General features: G+C 43.4%; 1 protein-coding gene across 1 annotated transcript in view; it reads left to right on the top strand.

Moving 5' to 3' along the window:
- Nucleotides 1–628: 628 nt before the first annotated feature.
- The window catches only part of GUCY2F (guanylate cyclase 2F, retinal), a gene marked incomplete at both ends in the record, with an annotated part of 45,991 nt that continues 27,514 nt past the window's right edge, over nucleotides 629–19,105 (top strand). Inside the window, 10 exons of the mRNA XM_082304963.1 lie at nucleotides 629–1,367; nucleotides 3,094–3,395; nucleotides 4,924–5,278; nucleotides 9,727–9,811; nucleotides 13,075–13,171; nucleotides 13,962–14,096; nucleotides 14,941–15,021; nucleotides 16,043–16,219; nucleotides 17,114–17,270; nucleotides 18,612–18,761. Coding sequence (XP_082161089.1) covers nucleotides 629–1,367; nucleotides 3,094–3,395; nucleotides 4,924–5,278; nucleotides 9,727–9,811; nucleotides 13,075–13,171; nucleotides 13,962–14,096; nucleotides 14,941–15,021; nucleotides 16,043–16,219; nucleotides 17,114–17,270; nucleotides 18,612–18,761 — 2,278 coding nt within the window. The remainder of the gene's footprint in view (nucleotides 1,368–3,093; nucleotides 3,396–4,923; nucleotides 5,279–9,726; nucleotides 9,812–13,074; nucleotides 13,172–13,961; nucleotides 14,097–14,940; nucleotides 15,022–16,042; nucleotides 16,220–17,113; nucleotides 17,271–18,611; nucleotides 18,762–19,105) is intronic.

Below are 19,105 nucleotides of genomic sequence, written 5' to 3'. Positions count from 1 at the left end.
AAGCTTTAAAATCAGATGCATATAGATATATGTATCATCTCTAAGTATATGTGTATAAGGGTCTATATATGTGTGTGCATGTGTGTGAATATTTGTATGGGCTCTGATTCATATTCAAAACTCACTGAGGATTTTGGACTGGCAGATGTTGCTTAGTGCATTTCATCTTTTTTATTTTCTTATATGCGTGTTTGTCTGTGTGATTTGGGAATTATCCTTCTGAAGAATGAAAAACATTGTGTATCCATAGGTTGTGTTTACTGCTGCAAACAAAGCTGAGTCAGTCTTCACTGCCTGGTTTCAAAATATATTGCAAAGCATTTTAAAATGTTTCTATAAATGTACATTTAAGGGCTACGGTACATTTAACTGACACTGGTTGGATGCTTGTCTGCGTGGTGCAGTGGCTTGTCTGGTGCGTGTCCACGTGTCTGTGCAGGGTTTTGGCATCTCATAGGCTTGCACCTTGAGAACTGTTGTGTAATTTGGGCTGACTCAGCTATATCTACATGCATGGAACAAATACGTGTACAGGAAGGCAAAGGTAATCTACTTTTCTTCCAGCAGCTGGTAATGCACTCCCTGGCTTCCTGAAGAACTCAGTGCAGGTCTACCCACCTGTAAAACAATGTCATTTCTCCTACTGTGTCCTAACGGCTTGTTCTGGGTGCTGTCAAGGCACATTAGATCACATCAGTTCAACACTGGAAATTCATTCAAGACATTTTTCCAGGCTCTCTGGTGGCTGCTGTTGGGAATAATCTTACTTTGCTCTCCAGCACATTGTTCTGTTTTTAAAATTGGACTGCTCGGACCTTGGAACTGTGACCCCTTCTTTTCCAAAGCCTTTCCCCATGTGGCTGCCAGGTTAGCAGTGGGTCGCCTAAGCAAAGATCCTTCGCTAAATCTTGGCCACAGGCTGGATTATGTGGTCCTGCAAGAAGAATGTGAGACATCAAGAGCTCTGGTTAGATTCATTGACTTTGGAAAGCTTTCCTCAGCTTTCATAGGCCCTCTGAACCCTGGCTTCTGTGAGGTGGCTACACTTTTAGGGGAAAACTGGAAAAAGGCCATCTTCTCATGGATGTGCATCAATTATAAACTGGATTCCAGCATCCACCACCCTACATTTGCAAGGACCCTGCCCTCTCCAACCCGAGTTTTGTTTACAATAATGAAATATTTTAAGTGGGCTCATGTTGGCATCATTGCTTCCAATGAGGATATTTGGATGGACACAGCCAACAAGTTAGCGAGTGCACTTAGGAACCAGGGGCTTCCTGTAGGTATTGTTACATCCATGCGTAAAGGAGAAAAAGGCATTGAAGACACCTGGAACGAGATTAAAGAAGTTGATGGCATTAGAAGTAAGTTCTTTGAGTCTCATTCCTTTTTTTTTTATTTTCTCCATGGTAGGACTGTATTGTTATCCAGTCAGCATAACTTAGTGAATGACATTTTGAAGTCATTTAAGTGAAGCAGAATTTTATATCTGACCTTAATGGAGCCAGGGCTTCATGTAAAAGAATGCTGGGCATTTTCTATGTGATGGAGATAGGGCAAAATACTCTTCTACAACATGGAAGTTTGGGTCCAGCTTGTCTGAAAAGATAATATTTAGTAGACAAGTGTCGGTGCTTGACCCTGTCGAGTGTAAAGAGGGGTTTATAGGAAGGTTTTATATTTATGGTGTTTTGGATTATGGATCATCAAAAATCTCATGCTTTGATGCTGTGTCCTTGCTATCTGTGTTCAGTGAAGGTATCAGAAGTGAAATCCAGTGTTATACACCACATACTAAAGCAGTGGAAGACCCCTTGTTGATGTACAGCACATAGTAAAGAATGATCTTTTTTCTCTTGAGAAAATGGGGGAAAAAAGTCATATTTTTCTGGTTCAGAGCCTTATTATGAAGCCTGTGATGGAGCTCTGATCCTGGATGTACACCTCTGCAGTCAGCACTGTGAATCCAGATGAGGATGAATTTTAATGAAGACTTTGATTTTTATACCAAAGACTAACAAGGGTAGCAAGGTGTTTGCTAACTTGGAGTTTTATCAGTGCTCAAATCTATGCGTGAGACCAAATCCACCTTGGGTGGGTTCATCTCATCACCATCACAGCTCTCCATGTGAGTTAGAGATGATGGGCTCCTTTCATAACCAATGGAGGGAATAGTCCTTCTTCCAACATGATTCATCTGAACAGCTTAGGCTCTTTGCTATAGTATGGGATGAATCACTGCCTAGAAGCGCCCGTTTCTTTCCTGTAATTCAGCAACCTGAAAATGCTCTTGTTCACTTCAGCTTCTACTTTGCCAAGAATACTTTTTCTCCTGAGGAGAGACCACAGCTACTCCTGATCCCTCCTGGTTTAGTAGCAGGCAGGCCTCCTTTGCAACCTTCCTTCCCATCATTGCCCTGCTTTGCTCCTCTCAGTGACTGAGCTTTGAAATGCTGTCCTGGATGAAAGATCAGGAGTGCTTCCTTTCAGGAAGGGCCCGTGAGCACCATGGAAAGCCTGTTAAAAAGATACACTTGTATTTCAGTTCGCTCCAGCAGACATGGGGACATTGGCCTCATGGCATTTTGCAGTCAAAGACACAGACTCTGGGACAGTCAGGCATGGACCAGAAGTTGCAACACAACACAGTGCCCAACCTAAAATCTGTGTGTATGGTGACAGGGTGAATGGGTAGAGCTTTGGCACTGCTAATGGTGTCTGTCAGTGTCAGCTCAGGGCACAAAAAGGGAAAGCTCTTGTCTCTCAGTCAATGACAACAATGACCATGACTACCCATCATGTTAGCCTGTGCCTCGTTTTTGTCAAAATTTATATCTCCACTCCTCCTTCTGTATGCCTCCAGGAATGGGTGATGCTCACAGCCTCCTTTGCTAGAGGTTGCAGACCTCCAGAGGTTGAACAAAATTGGTATAGCTCCCAGCTTCCTCAGCACATAACATTGGTGGGGGACCATTAGAGTCTGACGTGATACAGCAGTTCAGACAGCTCTTTTATTGGGAGGGAGGGAGCTATTTTGTGTTGAAAACCCCAAATGGATTAACAACGCTGTCTGTGATCCTTGTGTTTCAGTTATACTCCTCTGCATGCACTCTGTGCTCATTGGAGGGGAGGAACAAGCCACCTTACTCACAAAAGCTCTGGAAATGGGACTAGCAGATGGAAGATACATCTTTGTTCCATACGACACTTTACTGTACAGTCTTCCTTACCAAAACAACTCATTCAATGTCTTTGATAATGACAGCAAGCTCCAGGAAGCATATGATGCTGTGCTGACTATCACACTGGAGTCTGGAGAAAGGACTTTCTATGATGCATTCAGGGAAGCTAAAGAAAGTGGTGAAATAACCAGGGATTTGGAAGGCACCCAGGTAAATATTCTTTCTCTCAGGCATTTCTGGGACCTGGTAACGGGAGACATGAGACAAGCAACAGTTATAGAGAAAGTACAGGCAAGAGACAACCCAGGATGCATGCTTTTATTTTGAGAAAAATATGGTGAAAGTTGGATGTGGTCTGCATTCATTTGGAAAGGATATTTCTCCTGAAGTCTGGCAGTCTAACTCAGTTCAACTGCAGGACCATGCTGGGAATTCAAGAGAAAGAGGTTGTCTCTGAGGCTCTCAAATTTGGTTTGCTATGTGCTAACTGCAGTAGGCCCAAGATGAAGAGATGTTTCCTAAGGTGGATGAAGTCCATGGAGTTTTTAAGGCACCAGAATAAGATGTCCACATGCCTGAGAATTTGGGGGGATGTGACAGACAAACGAAATACTGGATGCTTCTAGAGGGAAATACTTAGGATCATTGTTGCCTCATTCCTTTCAGCACTATAGTCAAAGTTATTCTTTGTCAGCACAATTGTCTAAATGTCACCAGTAGCCTATAAAAAAAAAAAAAAGTCAGTTGCAACCTTGTAAACATTGCAAGAAGAATTGGGGAAATCTGTCATACTGGTGAAGAGATGCAGGATTCAGCTGAGCTAATCTTCAAATCTCACTATGATCTTTCAGAAAATTGTAAGTACTTTTAAAGTATGATTTATCAGATCTGTATGGATGTCTACTTTTTGGAGGAGATGAATCATGACTTGAAAGCATTCATTTCTTTCCCTTCACTATAATGAGAGCCCAGGTTAACTGTATTGAGTGTAGGGTTCTTCATCATAGTTGCCTACATCTGGTCAACAAGTCCCACTGCAGATGTGAAATTCTGTGGGTCCCAACAGCACTCCTTGTTTTATCACAAGTGTATATGCCTATAATCTCTCTTCACCTACCAACTGTGAATGACCATGTGATTGTAAAGGCCGCCATGTGTGTTTTTAGGGGAAGGGAAATTTTTAGGTTCCTAAATCAAGTATGGCATAGAAGGGAGCAACACAAGGAGAAAAGGCTCTGGTACCCCAGAGGATGAGTTTGCTGTGGCTCTGCTTTGTGGTTTTTATGCCTCAGGAATAAACAATGCTCTGACAGAGAGAACCAATCCTTTGGGCATAACATTTTTCCTACCTGGGCAGGGAGACGAGCCTCTGGCTTTGATGTTCTGTTTTAGCACACTGCTTTGAGGCAGGCTGTGACAAAACACCAGCTGAACGTCAGGCTCAGTCTTGGCTCTTCCCATGATAAAGCGATTTTACATGATCTTAAAAATATTTTGAAATTGTATTTTGGTAAGCAACCATAAGAAAAGACAGATATTCAAAGTCACACATATATTGGGTCAATCCAGAGCTACCTTCAGCCTAGGATTCTTCAAAGCCATTACTCTGTGAGCCTTAATGCTCAGGTGTCTCAGTTCTTGAGTTCGCAGCTTAGCCAGTGGGACATCTTATGCCACAGATCTCAAACCAGAGGTTGGCAGCAGTATATCCTCACCTCAGTTTCTCCTGTATTTTTAGGTTTCTCCACTTTTTGGAACAATCTATGATGCCATTTACTTCATGGCAATGGCTATAGACAGTGCTCGGAGGAAAGGAGTCAGAATCTCAGGAGCTAACATAGCTGAGCACACAAAAAACTTCAGTTTCCCTGGATTTAGTCACCGGGTAGAGACCGACAACTGTGGGAAGGGGCTGAGCAACTACGTGATACTGGACACAGATGGTCATGGGAACCAGCTCTTCCCGACCCACTTGCTGGACATGTCTTCAGACTCTGTGAAATCCCTAGGCCGGGCCATCCACTTCCCCAGAGCAGCTCCACCCAAGCCAGACTCCAGCTGTTGGTTTGATCCAGATGTTCTCTGCACTGGAGGTAAGAAAGACAAAACCCCAGGGTCAAATGGCATTGGGTGCATGCTTCTTATTTATTTCATCTTTTCTCTTACTCCAGGGGAGAGCACCCCAAAGAGAAAAACCTAAATTCAAGAAATTCATATAAATATGACCAGTCATCATGCTGTTTGTCATGGGAGTCCTATAAAGAGATCCCACTGTTGACCCACAAGATTCTCTTATTGCTTGTTATGTCAATAAAGTTGTTGCCATTGTTGTGTGCTGGAAAGAGTTTTCCAGGTCTAACAGTCAACATCTACCTATTTTGATAGCAATCAATATATGCTGGAGGCTCCAGCCAGCACCGTGTCCCTGTCATTCTGAGGGACAGGGTACTAAGAGGATTTGCGTTGAAGACAGCCTAAGAGAGCTGCGCAACGGCAGATGCTCTTACCATCTCTCCTGGTTAACCCCAGCTTCTTTACCCAGTTAACTCTGCAGCTTTAAGGACCATCAGAGCTCACCTCATCAAGAAAAGATGATAATCATTACTCAAAATAATTTGAGTTACTGCAGACAACAGAGGTGGTAATCGAAGACTTAGGGGCAGAGATATCTGTGCTGCTTCCTGGCTTTCCAAGACTGGTCACTAGTTTTACTTATTATTTTTAATCTGAGGCAACTGTGGTGCAGTTTTAAAGTCCTCAGGGAAACCAAAATCTCAGGGTAGGATACTTAGCCTCCACTTGACATATTTACTTATAATACTAAGCATTTACTCCTACTGCTCCAGTGTATGACTTAAACAGACAAAATTAACCACATCTACAGAATATTTCATTCAGCAGCTGAGAAAAACATTCCCCTTGGCTCAGCCATAGCTGGTTTAGATCAGTGTCGCTCCGTGGAAAATGGAGATATACTGATGTTACAGCAGCTGGCAAGCTATAGAAGAGACAAATATAATGCTACCATATATCTAATTTTGCACGGCTACTAGGAACGGCGTAGCAATTTAGCATCCCATTGAAGTCTATGGAAAAATCCCACTGATTTTTAGAGAGATCAGATTTTATGTTCACACCTTTACAAAAGCATAAAGCTCTAGGCATTTGCCAGTGAAGCGGTAATTTATTATTATTACTAATATTTCAGAGACTGAATTTTATGACTAGAATTAAATGCAGGCCTCAGTCTGGCTTTTGTGTGGAGTTAGGGTTGGATGTGAAGCTACCAGGCTGCTGTGGTTCCCAACCCCAGGTCCACCAGGAGCGGGGCTGAGCAGATGCTCCCAGTACACGCGTGCACACACACACACACACACACAGAGCACCGACACAACCAGTCGCCGGCAGACTAACACATCCAGGAGAGCAATGCATTTACAGGCAGCACCACCCACAACCAGCATTGCTGAAACATGGACAACGTAAACGGCCTGATCCTGTTCTTATGCACCAGCTAGTCAGGCTCCAAGCTTGCTAGCACATGTTACAACCCCAGCCCCTGCACACACACAAATGCATCCTTTGGTAGGTGGTCCAGACCTGTAATTCCCCCATAGCCAGCTCTCGAACCCCCTGGTCTCTGTAGCAGCCGGTCTCCAGACTTGTGGTCTCTCACAGGTTGCAGGCTCCAGGACCTCTTATCTTATTTATTTGTTAGCCTGACTTGAAGTCTGCAAATGTCACACACAGGCAGAATAAAAAGCACCCTCATCCAGGAAAAAAAGCAGAAACAGGGGTTAAGAAGAAGGTAGGACAGATTGTGATGATCAGGTGCAGGGTTTGGCTGGAAAAATGCACAACATGCTTATGTGTGACCAGTATCTCACGCCTGAGCCTCCCCAACTCACCCTCATCCCTCCCTTTCCCCATTTTTTCCCTTCCTCTAAACATCCCATAAGAAGTTTTATATACTCCCATAGTTCCCTTAAAGTGTCCCCTAATGAGTTTAACACAATCCCACAAGGCCCCACAAGAATGCTGTAGGTTTGCTTTTTCCCATGAGGCCATGATAACCTTGCTTTTGCTTCTGATTAGCTATAAAGTTCTGGTTGAGCTTCCTGAAGGCTTTGCATCATTCCTTCAGTGACCCATCCATCAGTGACATGAGTGCTCTGGCCTTTGGTATTGCTTTCGCTATCTCGTGTTCCCTAGGGTTTGTTTATCTGGTAGTTTATTTTTTACTTCTCTTGTCTTTTGACTGTCTCTTGTTCGCCTCGGTGAATTCTGTTCTCCAACCAGCTCTTGCTCTCAGCTTATCAGATGCTGCTTCAGTGAATGAAATTGGACTTGGGTGTTTTCCAGCTGTGGAAGAGTCCTCAAGTCATGATGTGTAACTGTGCCCCTACTTCAAGCGAAGGACATGATCAGGGAGAGACCCTTTCCTATTCCTTGGTTTCCGCCACTGCCTTTCAAGTACCACGTTGCCTTAGAGTCCTCTAAAGTATGGTCAAGCACTTTGGGGTTATAAAATGCAATGGTAATAAGCAAAAGAATTTCTCTGGAGCTCTTTCTCAAAGGAGGTTTGTTCAGACAGCAGAGTCTCTGGGGGCTACCTGAGGAAGCTTAGGAGACAGCGTCAGTAAAAAACCCCTGACTGAATAGAGAAGAGAGCATTAACAAACTCCATGTTATTCCTACCACATTGTGGTCCGGGTTACAGATTCTCTGAAATGTTAGAAGGCCATGCAGAGATGTGAGATGGGGCTTTCATACACTTCATCACTGGTTTGTCCAGGAGGCATTTGCTCCTTTGTCCAGCAAGAAAACCAACCCAGGCTCCAGTGACTGGACTATTTAAAGCTCATTCTCTCTTTAATGACAAGTTTCCTAGCAGGCAACCACAGCTCCAGAGCGCTACGTCTCCTGCAAGTCTGCCTCTAAGCTGATCCAGTTCCTCCTTTTCCATGGATTTAACATTGTGGAAGACCTTTATAGGATATGTTCTGGCTTCACACTTACACCAGTCCTTCTGGAGGGGGACACGTCTTCAGCAGCTCCCTTGCTTCCTAGGGATGAGCATTGGATTGCTGTCACATACTCTTACAGGGAATGCAACACTCTGACTTTATCTATGCATGAAGAACAAACCCTGGCCTCCAAGCCAGCTTGGTGTGGTCTTGCTCATTCCTGTATTCAGGGTGAGCACCTCCCGGAGAAAACTGGCTGTGTCTCCATTGCACTTTGGTGGAGTCAAACCTTGGCCTACATCCACACTGTCTGCAAGGTGGGGAAATGGATGTGAAGTATCCACTCTACTGTGCCTGGATTTCTTCTCAAATGGAGGTCTACAGGGATAGTTCCAGGCTGGAGCATGAAAGGAGAGTGACGTCTTATATAGAATCATAGTACCATAGAATCACTGAATGGTTTAGGTTGGAAGGAACCTTTAAAGATGATCAAGTCCAACCCCCATGCCATGGGCCGGGACATCTTTCACTAGATCAGGTTGCTCAAAGACCCATCCAACCTGACCTTGAACACTTCCAGGGATGGGACATCTACAACTTCTCTGGGAAACCTGTTCCAGTTTATGTGTGAGGACAATCAGGGATTGGGGCCCTGGTCTGAAGTAAGAAAGTCCAAACCTCGCAGGAAAATTTCAGCTAAAATGCTCTGTCTGTTTCTGAAAAGAGTGTTAATTTTCAAAAACTCCTGCAGCTTTCACTGGGAAGCTCTAGGTCTCAGTGCTTGCAAAAAGGCCCGTGATTTAACTTTGAGTGACTTAGAGACATGAACCTTTTATCAACCCAAATTTCTCCATGCTTGTTTGTGTTTCAGGATCTCTGAACACAGACAGAATAAAACAGAAACAAACAGAAGACAGAAGAGATAGAGACAGCAAACACTTCCCACTGGAATTTAGCTCATCCACTCATGTTAGCTTTTCTTAGCTCTCCAGCAAAGACACTCAGAGCAAAGTATGTGTCTCCAGTACTTTCTGTTGATGGGCCCATTGAGGAAGACATCACCCTTCTCCTCCTTCTCTTCTGCTCATTTCAGCGTTAGAAATCTGTAGCAGGGAATGAAAAATCCCAGATGGGCTGGTGACTCACATTGGCCGTCAGTTTGGTACCACATGATAAAGATTTTTCAGCGTTTCAGTTCCTGGAGAGAAGAGGGTCAAATGTTCAAAAGTTATGAACTTTGCAGAAGCTGCCTCTAAAAGTTAATACTTCCTTGTGAATCCAGTCTTTATTTACTTGAAGAAAAACTATTTTCCCACTGATCCAGGGCTCTAGGTCAGGTATAGAAAAAAAGTGCATGGAAATAAATAATTAAAGTAGCTGCAGTCTCACATAAATAAAATCAATAACTATTTGTGTGTTCACAAATTAACATTGCATAAAAATTTTTTTCTAGCATTCTTCTGGCTGAATATTTGACTTTGTAGTCTAATGGTCTGAACATTGATATTTTCAATTTTATTGCCTAAATCAAAGGCATTTTCTAATTCACTGATTCTTTTCCCCTCTTTGCACAGGGATTGAGCCTACAGTCATGATTTTGGGAGTACTGCTGATATTTGCCCTGGTGCTTTGTGCTGTGGGCCTGGCTTCTCTCATCAGGTGAGAATTGCAGTAATTATTTGATTTGGTGCCACTTTCAGCTTCTGTGGGAGACTTGCACTTTAGCCAGCAGTTTAGACCATGTGAACACATAGCAGGTTTGATTGATTGTGGTCTTTGCTCTCCAGCCACGTATCTCTTCACTTTATTAAGTGATAGTGGCTTGAGCATGGTGGGCATTGGTTCTGCAGTCTCAGGAGCAGCCATTTTACCCTTAATCCAGTCCAGGTTTAGAAGGATACTGCAGTCTGTTGCTAGAAGGATTAGCTGGGTGATGGCTCTGAAGCATTAGGAAGGTGACTGTCACTTTGGAAGTGCAAAGTATGCCATACAAACCAAAGACAGGAATCTGCTTTGAGAACATCAGGGTGGAGACCGAGTGGGCTGCCTTGTTAAATGTCTTTTTCCAGATCATTCTTGCCTGGATTTCTGTCCCTAATATCATCTTGTTTCCTATGAAACACCTAGGCTGACCCTCTTTACTCTCTCCGTGTACTAAAGAGAAAGAGAGAGAGAGAGAATATCTCTGGAGAGGGTTCAGAGCAATTAATTACGATACCTCTTTATTACCAAGTTGACTCACTCCCTGTTTTGAACTGGAGTCCAGCTCCCTGGTCATTCATGTTGCATATATATTGGTCTGGGCATGGAATATTTGGAGCAAATGAAGTAGTCTGCTGGGGAAGGGACAGTTTCCAACAATTGCATAGGTCACACTTGTGTCCCGACTCTATATCCAAGGTCGACATGACCCAGCATGGACTGGTCGGTCCAGGAGCTATGGGTTGCTCTTTGGCAAGGACACTGTGGCCATAACCTAAGGTAATCTTCTGCTCCAAACTGGCCCCTGGAGTAATCTGTCTCTCATTATTGATGACTACATGGTATGTGACTGAAATTAGAGTGAAATTAGAGTGAAATTAGAGTGAAATTAGAAGACATATTTACTCAGCAGCAATGAGTTCAGCAGAGCAAGGTTCCTGGATTGTCCCATCCAGCTTTGCCTCTCAAATAATCCCAAAACATGTTTTCTCTCCTCTCCTGAATCATCAGACTCAGATGATATAAGGCCACCCAGCAAGCAACACCCCAAACAGCTCCCCCACTTATAATACACAGCTGCTTCTGATATCTTATAATTGCAGGCACTGAGGAGGTTGCCTCCATCCACCCGCACTTTAAAACCCTGCTCTATTCCTTGGCCACCAGCCTCTACAATTACGTAAATAAAATACAATCTTTCCGCCTACTCTACTTGTAAGCTGTTCCACAAGTACCAGACTGTGCTTGGGAAGGCTCAGTCATGACTAAAGATGTATGGCCATCTGCAAGGGAAGGCAAAAAAGTCTAGTGTGACTCAGACTATGATTTATGTTAGGGAAGGGTATGTCTGGAACTAAATTTAAACCACAGCATGGTCTGAGTTCAAACATGGGAGCTCTGGTCTTAGCTCTGCCAGGGATGTGCTGCATGACCTTAAATGAGTCATTCCACTCTCTGTGCTTTGCTTTCGGCACAGGGATGCTTCCCTTCGTGCTTGGGGGAGAGGATGTGATTGACCAAGCAAGGTTTTCAGGCGGACAGGTGAAAGGTACATAAGTGATGAGTTTTTTGCATGAAGATGAGTTGGGCAGCTTGGGACAAAGAGGTTAGAGAAAGATTATAAACCAGGTGATGTCTGTGATTATGTGGGCAAGGCTCCCTCTGAGCTCCAGAAAGCTGTCTGTGCTATTTTAAAATGCCCAGAGTGGTACATGCAGTGGAAAAGCGAATTGTGGTGATGTATGGATATTTTGTGAAATGGATTCCTTCTACAATACAGTTAGCAAAAGGCATCCTATTGCCCACCTCATCAGGAAAAATCTTAGGTGTGCGCAGATCTGACATCTGCTGTAGTGTAAACAAAGTTCCTTAAAAAAAAAAAGTGACATTGAGGGCAATGAAGGAGCTTTCCTTTCCCTTCTCTGCTCCTGCTTGATGAGGTTTTGACTAATAGATATAGTGTGCTTTGTGCTCCGTGTTAGACCTTGACATCCGCTGAAATAGTGGGTTCAAGATGATGGGGTGTGACTTCTGCCTCTTTCCTGAGTCCCTAAAATGGCCATGTGTTGGGTATTAGTGTCAGATGAATCCCAGCTAAAAACTAACAATGAAACTCTGGAATGTTTCGTATTGATTTGCACAAAATGGACATAAGCCTGTTTGAACTATGCCACGAATGCGTAGTCCTTGATGGTGCACCATCTTTTGTTGTGGTCTCTTCTGCCTTGCAGATTCAAGAGAAGCTGGGCAAGTAGTAGGATGCAGTCAAGCAACAGATAGTGTCTTTGCTGGTCTGATGACTATACTGAATTTTCTCTCTCGCCTGTGGCATTTCTGCAAATCTGGTAGCCTATCAAGGAGTGCAAAGAGTCATCCCTTGGAAAATGGGCAGCAGCATCCTGTGGAGATGCCAGAAGCACATTTGTCCTGTGTTACACAGTGCGTGATAGACATCCCATCTGGCTCAGGTCCTGGAACAAGTAGATCTGAATCAGCACAGTCTTCTTCTTGATCTAATTACTCCTGACCAAGAGAAACAGCACTGGTTCAGCAATACTGCTTCCAAGACCTCCACGATGCATTGCACTACACCATGCACACCAAACTGCTCATCCCCTGTAGCTTTTCCCTCTGTATGAGCTTGCAGCCATTACAATATATGAGGGGGTATCTTGCTGTGTGCTTCATACTGCACCATGCTACAATATAGACATTCAGCCAGTGCATTTTGATGGTAACTTATGTCCGGGCAGCTTTTATAAATTACCCGTGCTTCAGTTTCAGTCCCTAAGAAAGGCTGGCGTGCTTGAGAGCTGTTTTCTCACCAGCCAGATTGGCTGGTCTAATAAAATCTATTATTCTCTCCTAATGGAGAATGATTTGGGATATGAAAAATAAAACCAAGCAAAATAAAGTATGCATTATATATGCATCTGATTCATATTTGTAACCAGATTGACTCAAGATGTCTATTTGAGATGTGACCCTTTGAGTTTATCGCTTTTGTAGTCTGTGAATTGGATAACCCTTGACTCAGGGGATTTCAGTCCTAGTCAGGGCATCATGATTTGTCTACTGCTTTCACCCATGTCCATCCCCACTGCCACACCACATGCTGCACTTTCCTAATACTGCAGAGAAGCCAGATGTGGGGGACTCAGAGGTGGTATAAACTGGTTACCTACCTAAAAATGATAACCGTCACTCTCCAAATCTTGCAGGCATAGTATCTTGAATAGCCAGCTGTTCAGAGGACCTAACAAGATAATATTGACCCTGGATGACCTCACCTTCATCAACCCAGAGCTGCATAAAAAGGTAAGTCCTTCCACTCGTGAAATTAATCTGGTGGGACACTCAAAGATAGGTTTGCTGTGTGGTATTTTCATACCCACGAAGCTCTGGGAAGGTCATTCCATGTCTCATTTTTCCCTGCATATCAGAAAATTTCCCATATGCTGAGTGTTTTTGAGTCTCAGATTAGAGGCACATGCAGTGTCAGAGCTGTTAGGATGATGTAAAAGTACCCTTGGCTGTGTTTTTTCTAACAGCCAGGGCTTATTCTTTGTTCTTGAGGTGGGATGGCATAGCATAGTTCATGTCCGTATAGCTAAACCATCTTACCGTCTAAAACAAAATGTCTGCATCCAAACTACCTATTGGAAACCGTTCCTAGCCTGTGCTGGCTCCTGCCCAGAGCTGGGGATCTCCTGCGGGAGTGTTATTTGGCATAGGCCAGAGCCATGCCCAGGACCACGCCAATGATATGGACTGCTGTGGTGGAATCCCTTTGCCTAGGTCACTGGCACAGATACAGGCTTCTTGCCTGTGCCAGAGGAGACACTTCCCTGTGCCTTGCTCAGAGAGATACCTGCCTCATCTGGTGTCTCCCCCGAGCCACAGTGTTTCCACCACCTAAAGTCCTGCTATAGTGTTTCAAGGTCCACCTTATGAGCCTTTTAGAGGTATTCAGAGAGATGAGATGGGAAGTTTGGGAGGTTCGGGAAGTTGCTAGCATGGATGAAATGTATGGCCCGAGGCAAAGCTGGAGCGGAGGTTTACATCCAAAGGTGGCAACTGTCTTTCACCTGCTTTCCTTGCCTTCCAGAGGCTGACCTTGGACAGTCTGACTGATGCAAACAGCATAGCAGCCGACGGCAGAAGTCTGAAATCTGTAACCCGCTCCTTTTCCTTGAAAAGTGCAGCTGCCACCCATGAAACCTCCAATGTGGCTTTGTATGAGGTAGGTAGGGACCTCGTGCAGCCTCCTCCCACCACTTCGGTTCACTGAGCTGCTCAAGTGGAGGAAGTCTTGGGCTGCAGTACAGTAGATCCTGGGATGTGAATACTGCTGATGGACCCTGAGGGTAAAAATAAGTTACTCCCAAGCAGGGACTCACCAGTGTTTAAGGTGATTCTACGCCAACCCTCACCCTGACACTTGGAGTCATGGGGGGTGGTGGTATTCGACATCCCCATGTAGTGTTGCCAGGTCTGGTCCCTGTTAAAGATGTCACCACCTAAAGGCACCGTGAAGAACCTTTCTTAGAAGACCTTTAGGTAGTGACATCTCTAATAAGGACCTTTCTTACAAGACAGGATTCAAATACACAGAATAAAGGCTATCGAATTGTCCTTTGTGCTAACAGGACCATATGGAGTTTAAGCAGAGGCAATGGCCAAGAAAACTCACCCCATCCATCAGTTCTTTCCTAAAAATACAGCTTTTTGAAAAAATGGCATTTTTTTGTGAAAAGGAGTGAAATAAACTGGATCATTAATGCCAGAGAAAAGCTTTGGACAGAGTTACTTTCCCTTTTAATCAATTTACCATTGTTTATCAGATACCAATACACCTTCTAGATATGAAGTTCTGATCCAGGTGAAAGTCCTGCCCCACCCCATTTTTTTGAGGATTTGCTGTGGATATTTTTATTTGGGTGCGATATAGAATGAATCTGCTGCCAAGAACATTGAAAATCCCCAATCACTTTCAAAGTCAAAGATCTGGAATTCAGACCTAGGTCCCAATGTTAGCTGTTGCTCAGAGACTTGCTCTATCATTCACCCACCTGTATTGTGGACAGGGAGACTGGGTGTGGCTGAAAAAATTTGAGACGGGAGCAGTTCACAATCTGCGGCAAAGCTCCACCAGCATCTTGAGGAAGGTAGGAACAGGGGATGGGCATGTGGAGGGAAGGTTGCTCGGGGGACCTTTGTGACTGCAGGGTATTTTTATTCTCCTTGTCTCCTGTTTATCCATTGAATCACGCTTCATGGCTGTCAATGAGTCTTGCCCGGTGAAATCTGGTGGAATGGACCATGCACGATTGCATTTGACAAGCTTACCAATGACCCATGTGTCAGAGTCAGCAGCTTGCAAAACCCCACCCTGGACTTGACACTTCAAAGCTGGTGCAATGCTGAATGTATAATGAGTCCTTTAAGTGGCCTTGTCTACAAAGGCCAAGTGGTTTGGGGGAAATCGTCCCTGCCTCGTCAGGGCAGGATGATGCACTGGTAGTGATTTTCGTGTGTTACTTGTTGACTGTCTAACAGTGTGGCACAGACACAGTTGTGCATTTCTCTGGGCTTTGCTTTGTGTCTCCAGTTAAGATGCCTGTTAGAAGTTTACTTTTAGTCTTCAATTTTATTATTATTACTAAATGACAAGCAAAGACATTTATTTTCCAAATTCAAGGCCATTAGTTGTTGGCAGCTACTGCTAACATAGCAGTGGCATTTTTATGCATATAAATATAACAAATTTACCAGGGCATGTCTCCAAAGGCACCATTGATGGATGACTTTGGATCCTCCAGACATGGTATTGCTTTCCAGATCAGACCAGAGCTGGAGCAAGACTCCACATGCTGAACTCAATTTACCCCAGTGAAGCCATTTTGTCCTAGTGAAAGATCCAATCCAGCTTGTCTGAAGAAAAACAAATTTCTGTTCAATTTGCTTTTCTTGACTTGCTTTCTTTTTCTTAATGGATAGACTAAGAAAAGCAAAGCTTAAAAAGAGTGTAGAATAGCTGAAAGTAAGGAGCAAAGAGGTTGTTTGCTTCCCCATCCTTGTGTGAAAGACTGAGAGTAAAGGAATGGTAAGGACATCTAATGATATAAAGAAGCTGCTGAGCAGATGTCTGGCTGACTTGGTCTCTTGTGATTCACTGTCTTGTTTCAGATGAAAGATCTGCGTCATGAAAATGTGAATCTGTTCCTGGGCTTTTTCTCTGACTGTGGCATCTTTGCCATAGTGACGGAGTACTGCTCCCGAGGAAGCCTGGAGGACTTGCTGAGAAATGAAGATATGAAACTGGATTGGATGTTCAAGTCCTCTCTCGTGATGGATCTAATTAAAGTAAATCCATTGCTCCTGCTGAGGCGTGACCTGCATGTGACTTTTATGTTGACATAGCTATTTCATCCAGGACTTTGGGATTTTTATAGCAATGCAGGGAAAACCAATGTGAATGTAATTACACTGGTATACAGCGTCTTTAATGGAGATCTCTTATTCCTGTTTTGTTACCATCTGAGAGCAGCACTATTAAGGGTAATAGGACTACGTCCATGCAGCAGGTTGAGAGGTTAAAACTACACATCAGGCTAGAACTGATCACCTAGAACAATGAATTTGGTGACAAATTCCTACTTTCCAAAGGCCCTTTCTTGTCATAAATCAGAAATGCATCCAGCATAGAACCTAACCGTAGAAATCTCCTGCCACAGGATGGCTACATGTATTGGTCACTAGAAGAGTGTTCACACACTTCCAATCATGTCCCAAATGTTTTCATCCCCTAATGGTGAACTACCAGTCTGGGACAGGTGGCCTACACACTGCCAGAACCATTCTTACAGCCCATGATCCACCTTCTGATCCTCCTTGAGGGAGCTGAGTAAGGGCATCCAGCTCTTAATGGTTTTGCTTGACCTAACCTTTGGGTACCACTTGTGCCCACCTTCTTAACCTTGTCTAAAAGTACAACTTCCGAGTGCATTGAGTCCTAGGGCTACAGAGGGAGGCATCTGACTGTTCCTAAAGCTGCCAGTCCTTTCCAGTATTACTTTAATTCTTGTTCCTAATCCATTTCTGATCTTTTCCCATAATCAGTTGATCAGGACCGCATTTGACATAGAGTCAATGCTGAATCTGATGCCATCTAAGGTGACCGTTTGGCTTGGTGTCTCTGAATGCTGATGGATAATATAATTCTTAAGGAACAGCCTCAGTCTTTTCTGTGTTTCATAGGGAATTAGGTATTTGCATCACCGAGATTTTGCCCATGGACGTCTCAAGTCTCGTAACTGTGTTGTGGATGGCCGGTTTGTGCTGAAGATCACTGACTATGGTTATAACGAGCTCTTAGAAGCGCAGAAATGCCCGTATATTCAGCCACCCCCAGAAGGTAGGTGCCATAAGGAAATATTTTTGGGGAAATATTTGTCCATTGATTTAACAGATGCTTGTCCTAATGCAATTGCAGGCCAGTGGCCACATAAGGATTTATGTGCTGAATCTCACATCTGGTTACCTGTATACAATGCATTGTTACAATAAGGGATAAGCAAAGTTTTCTCAGACTTCCTGAAAGTGAAGTGAATAGCAGAGTGTCATGGTAAGGAAAAAAGATTTTATTGTAAGCAGTGACAGAACTTAAGCTTGTCATAGTTGGAGAAGGATTTAAGCGTCCCTGAAATCTGATCAATCCTGAATTTCTGTGACTGGTGGAATTGGCTTCACATCCTTAGCCCCAAACCTATATTTGAAGTTTTACGTTAAGCCAAATGCAAAGAGTTTGTCTTGTAAAACTAAGCCATCTGAAACACAAGATGATACAGGTCTCTTTGAAAAAGGTCCTCTACATGCCAGTCACCAAAGGCTGTCACATGACATTCCCACCACTTAGGGACTTTGACAGGATTTCTTTCACCTGGCTATTGCCTTGGGGTTCCTCTGGTATCTCAGTTTATTCTTGAAACCTGGTTTCAAGTAGTATGTAGTGTTTTGAACCCTCTATCATAGGATTTGGTTCCTACGCATTTCCAGTGTCTCAGATAGGGCAGTTGCCAGAAGACTTTCTTCTCCTCCTTTACAAAAGTTGTATATATTACAGTAGCTGAAATGTTCCTTATTCCCATTACTCAGAATGCCCAGTTACCAGGGTAACAATATCCCGGTTTGAAGAAGATTCATTTCTTGATGAGGCTGGGTATGTTTTACAACTGTGACTTTCATCACTTGAACTAATAATTAGATTATAAAGACTGATCATACCTTAAACTGCCACAAACCGCTTTTACAGAAACTATTTTCATCTAAGAAGAACTACAGATTATATTTTATTAACTGTTGCTCTGTAAAAGAGCAACAACAGTAACAAGAAATCCGGGCTTCAGTGCCAACATTTTGTCTGAGTGATATTTTCAAACAAGGAAAGGTGTTAATGCTTTTGGCAATGATGAGAAGACTTCTTCTGTAGATGTTTAAGGCTGGTGTTTTAGCATGTAAACTGTTAGTATAGCAAAATTTTTTTAAAAAGTTAGAGTGAAATTTGGCAAATTCAAATTTTTTGTCAGGATGGAAGTTTAATATTTCTAACACATCACATGAAATAAAAGACTTGATCCAGTAAATAATGAAGTATGTTCCAACCTTTCGTCAAATGACTGAAAAGAAATATAAGCTCTTAATTTGTGATAGTCAAGTTTCTCAAGTGTAAGAAATGCGATGCTCTTGATTTTTTTAGAATTGCTCTGGACAGCTCCTGAGTTACTGAGGGATCCGGACATGTGCAGAAAAGGCACCTTCAAAGGGGACATTTACAGCTTTGCAATCATCCTACAAGAAGTTGTTGTTCGGGGTCCACCATACTGCATGTCAGAACTCTCAGCTGAAGGTAGGCAACTACTTCAGTACAATTTTAAGGCTTTACACAGAGCACTGAAAAAATGTCTGGCCAAGCCCCTTGGGTAAAACATTAGTATGGAAATAACGTCTTAATGTCATGACCTTTTTCAGTGACAGAAGGCTGTTTTGAACAAAACATCAATAATAAACATCCAAAGGTGTAGGTCTGATCTCAGCTGCAATACGTGACTCATCACTGCTATCAATGGCGTTGGGGCTCTGGGTACCCCCCAAGATGCTTCAGAGCTGACCAACAGTCAGACCCCTGCAGCACCTCCATTTCCCTGTCAGAACTTTGACTTTTCATCATGACTTGGGGTAAAATCTGATGGC

This window comes from Platalea leucorodia (assembly GCF_965183815.1).
Source record: "Platalea leucorodia genome assembly, chromosome: 2".
Lineage (NCBI taxonomy): Eukaryota > Metazoa > Chordata > Aves > Pelecaniformes > Threskiornithidae > Platalea > Platalea leucorodia.
Note: the sequence above shows the minus strand (reverse complement) of the source record. Positions and strands in the feature narration are given on the sequence as shown.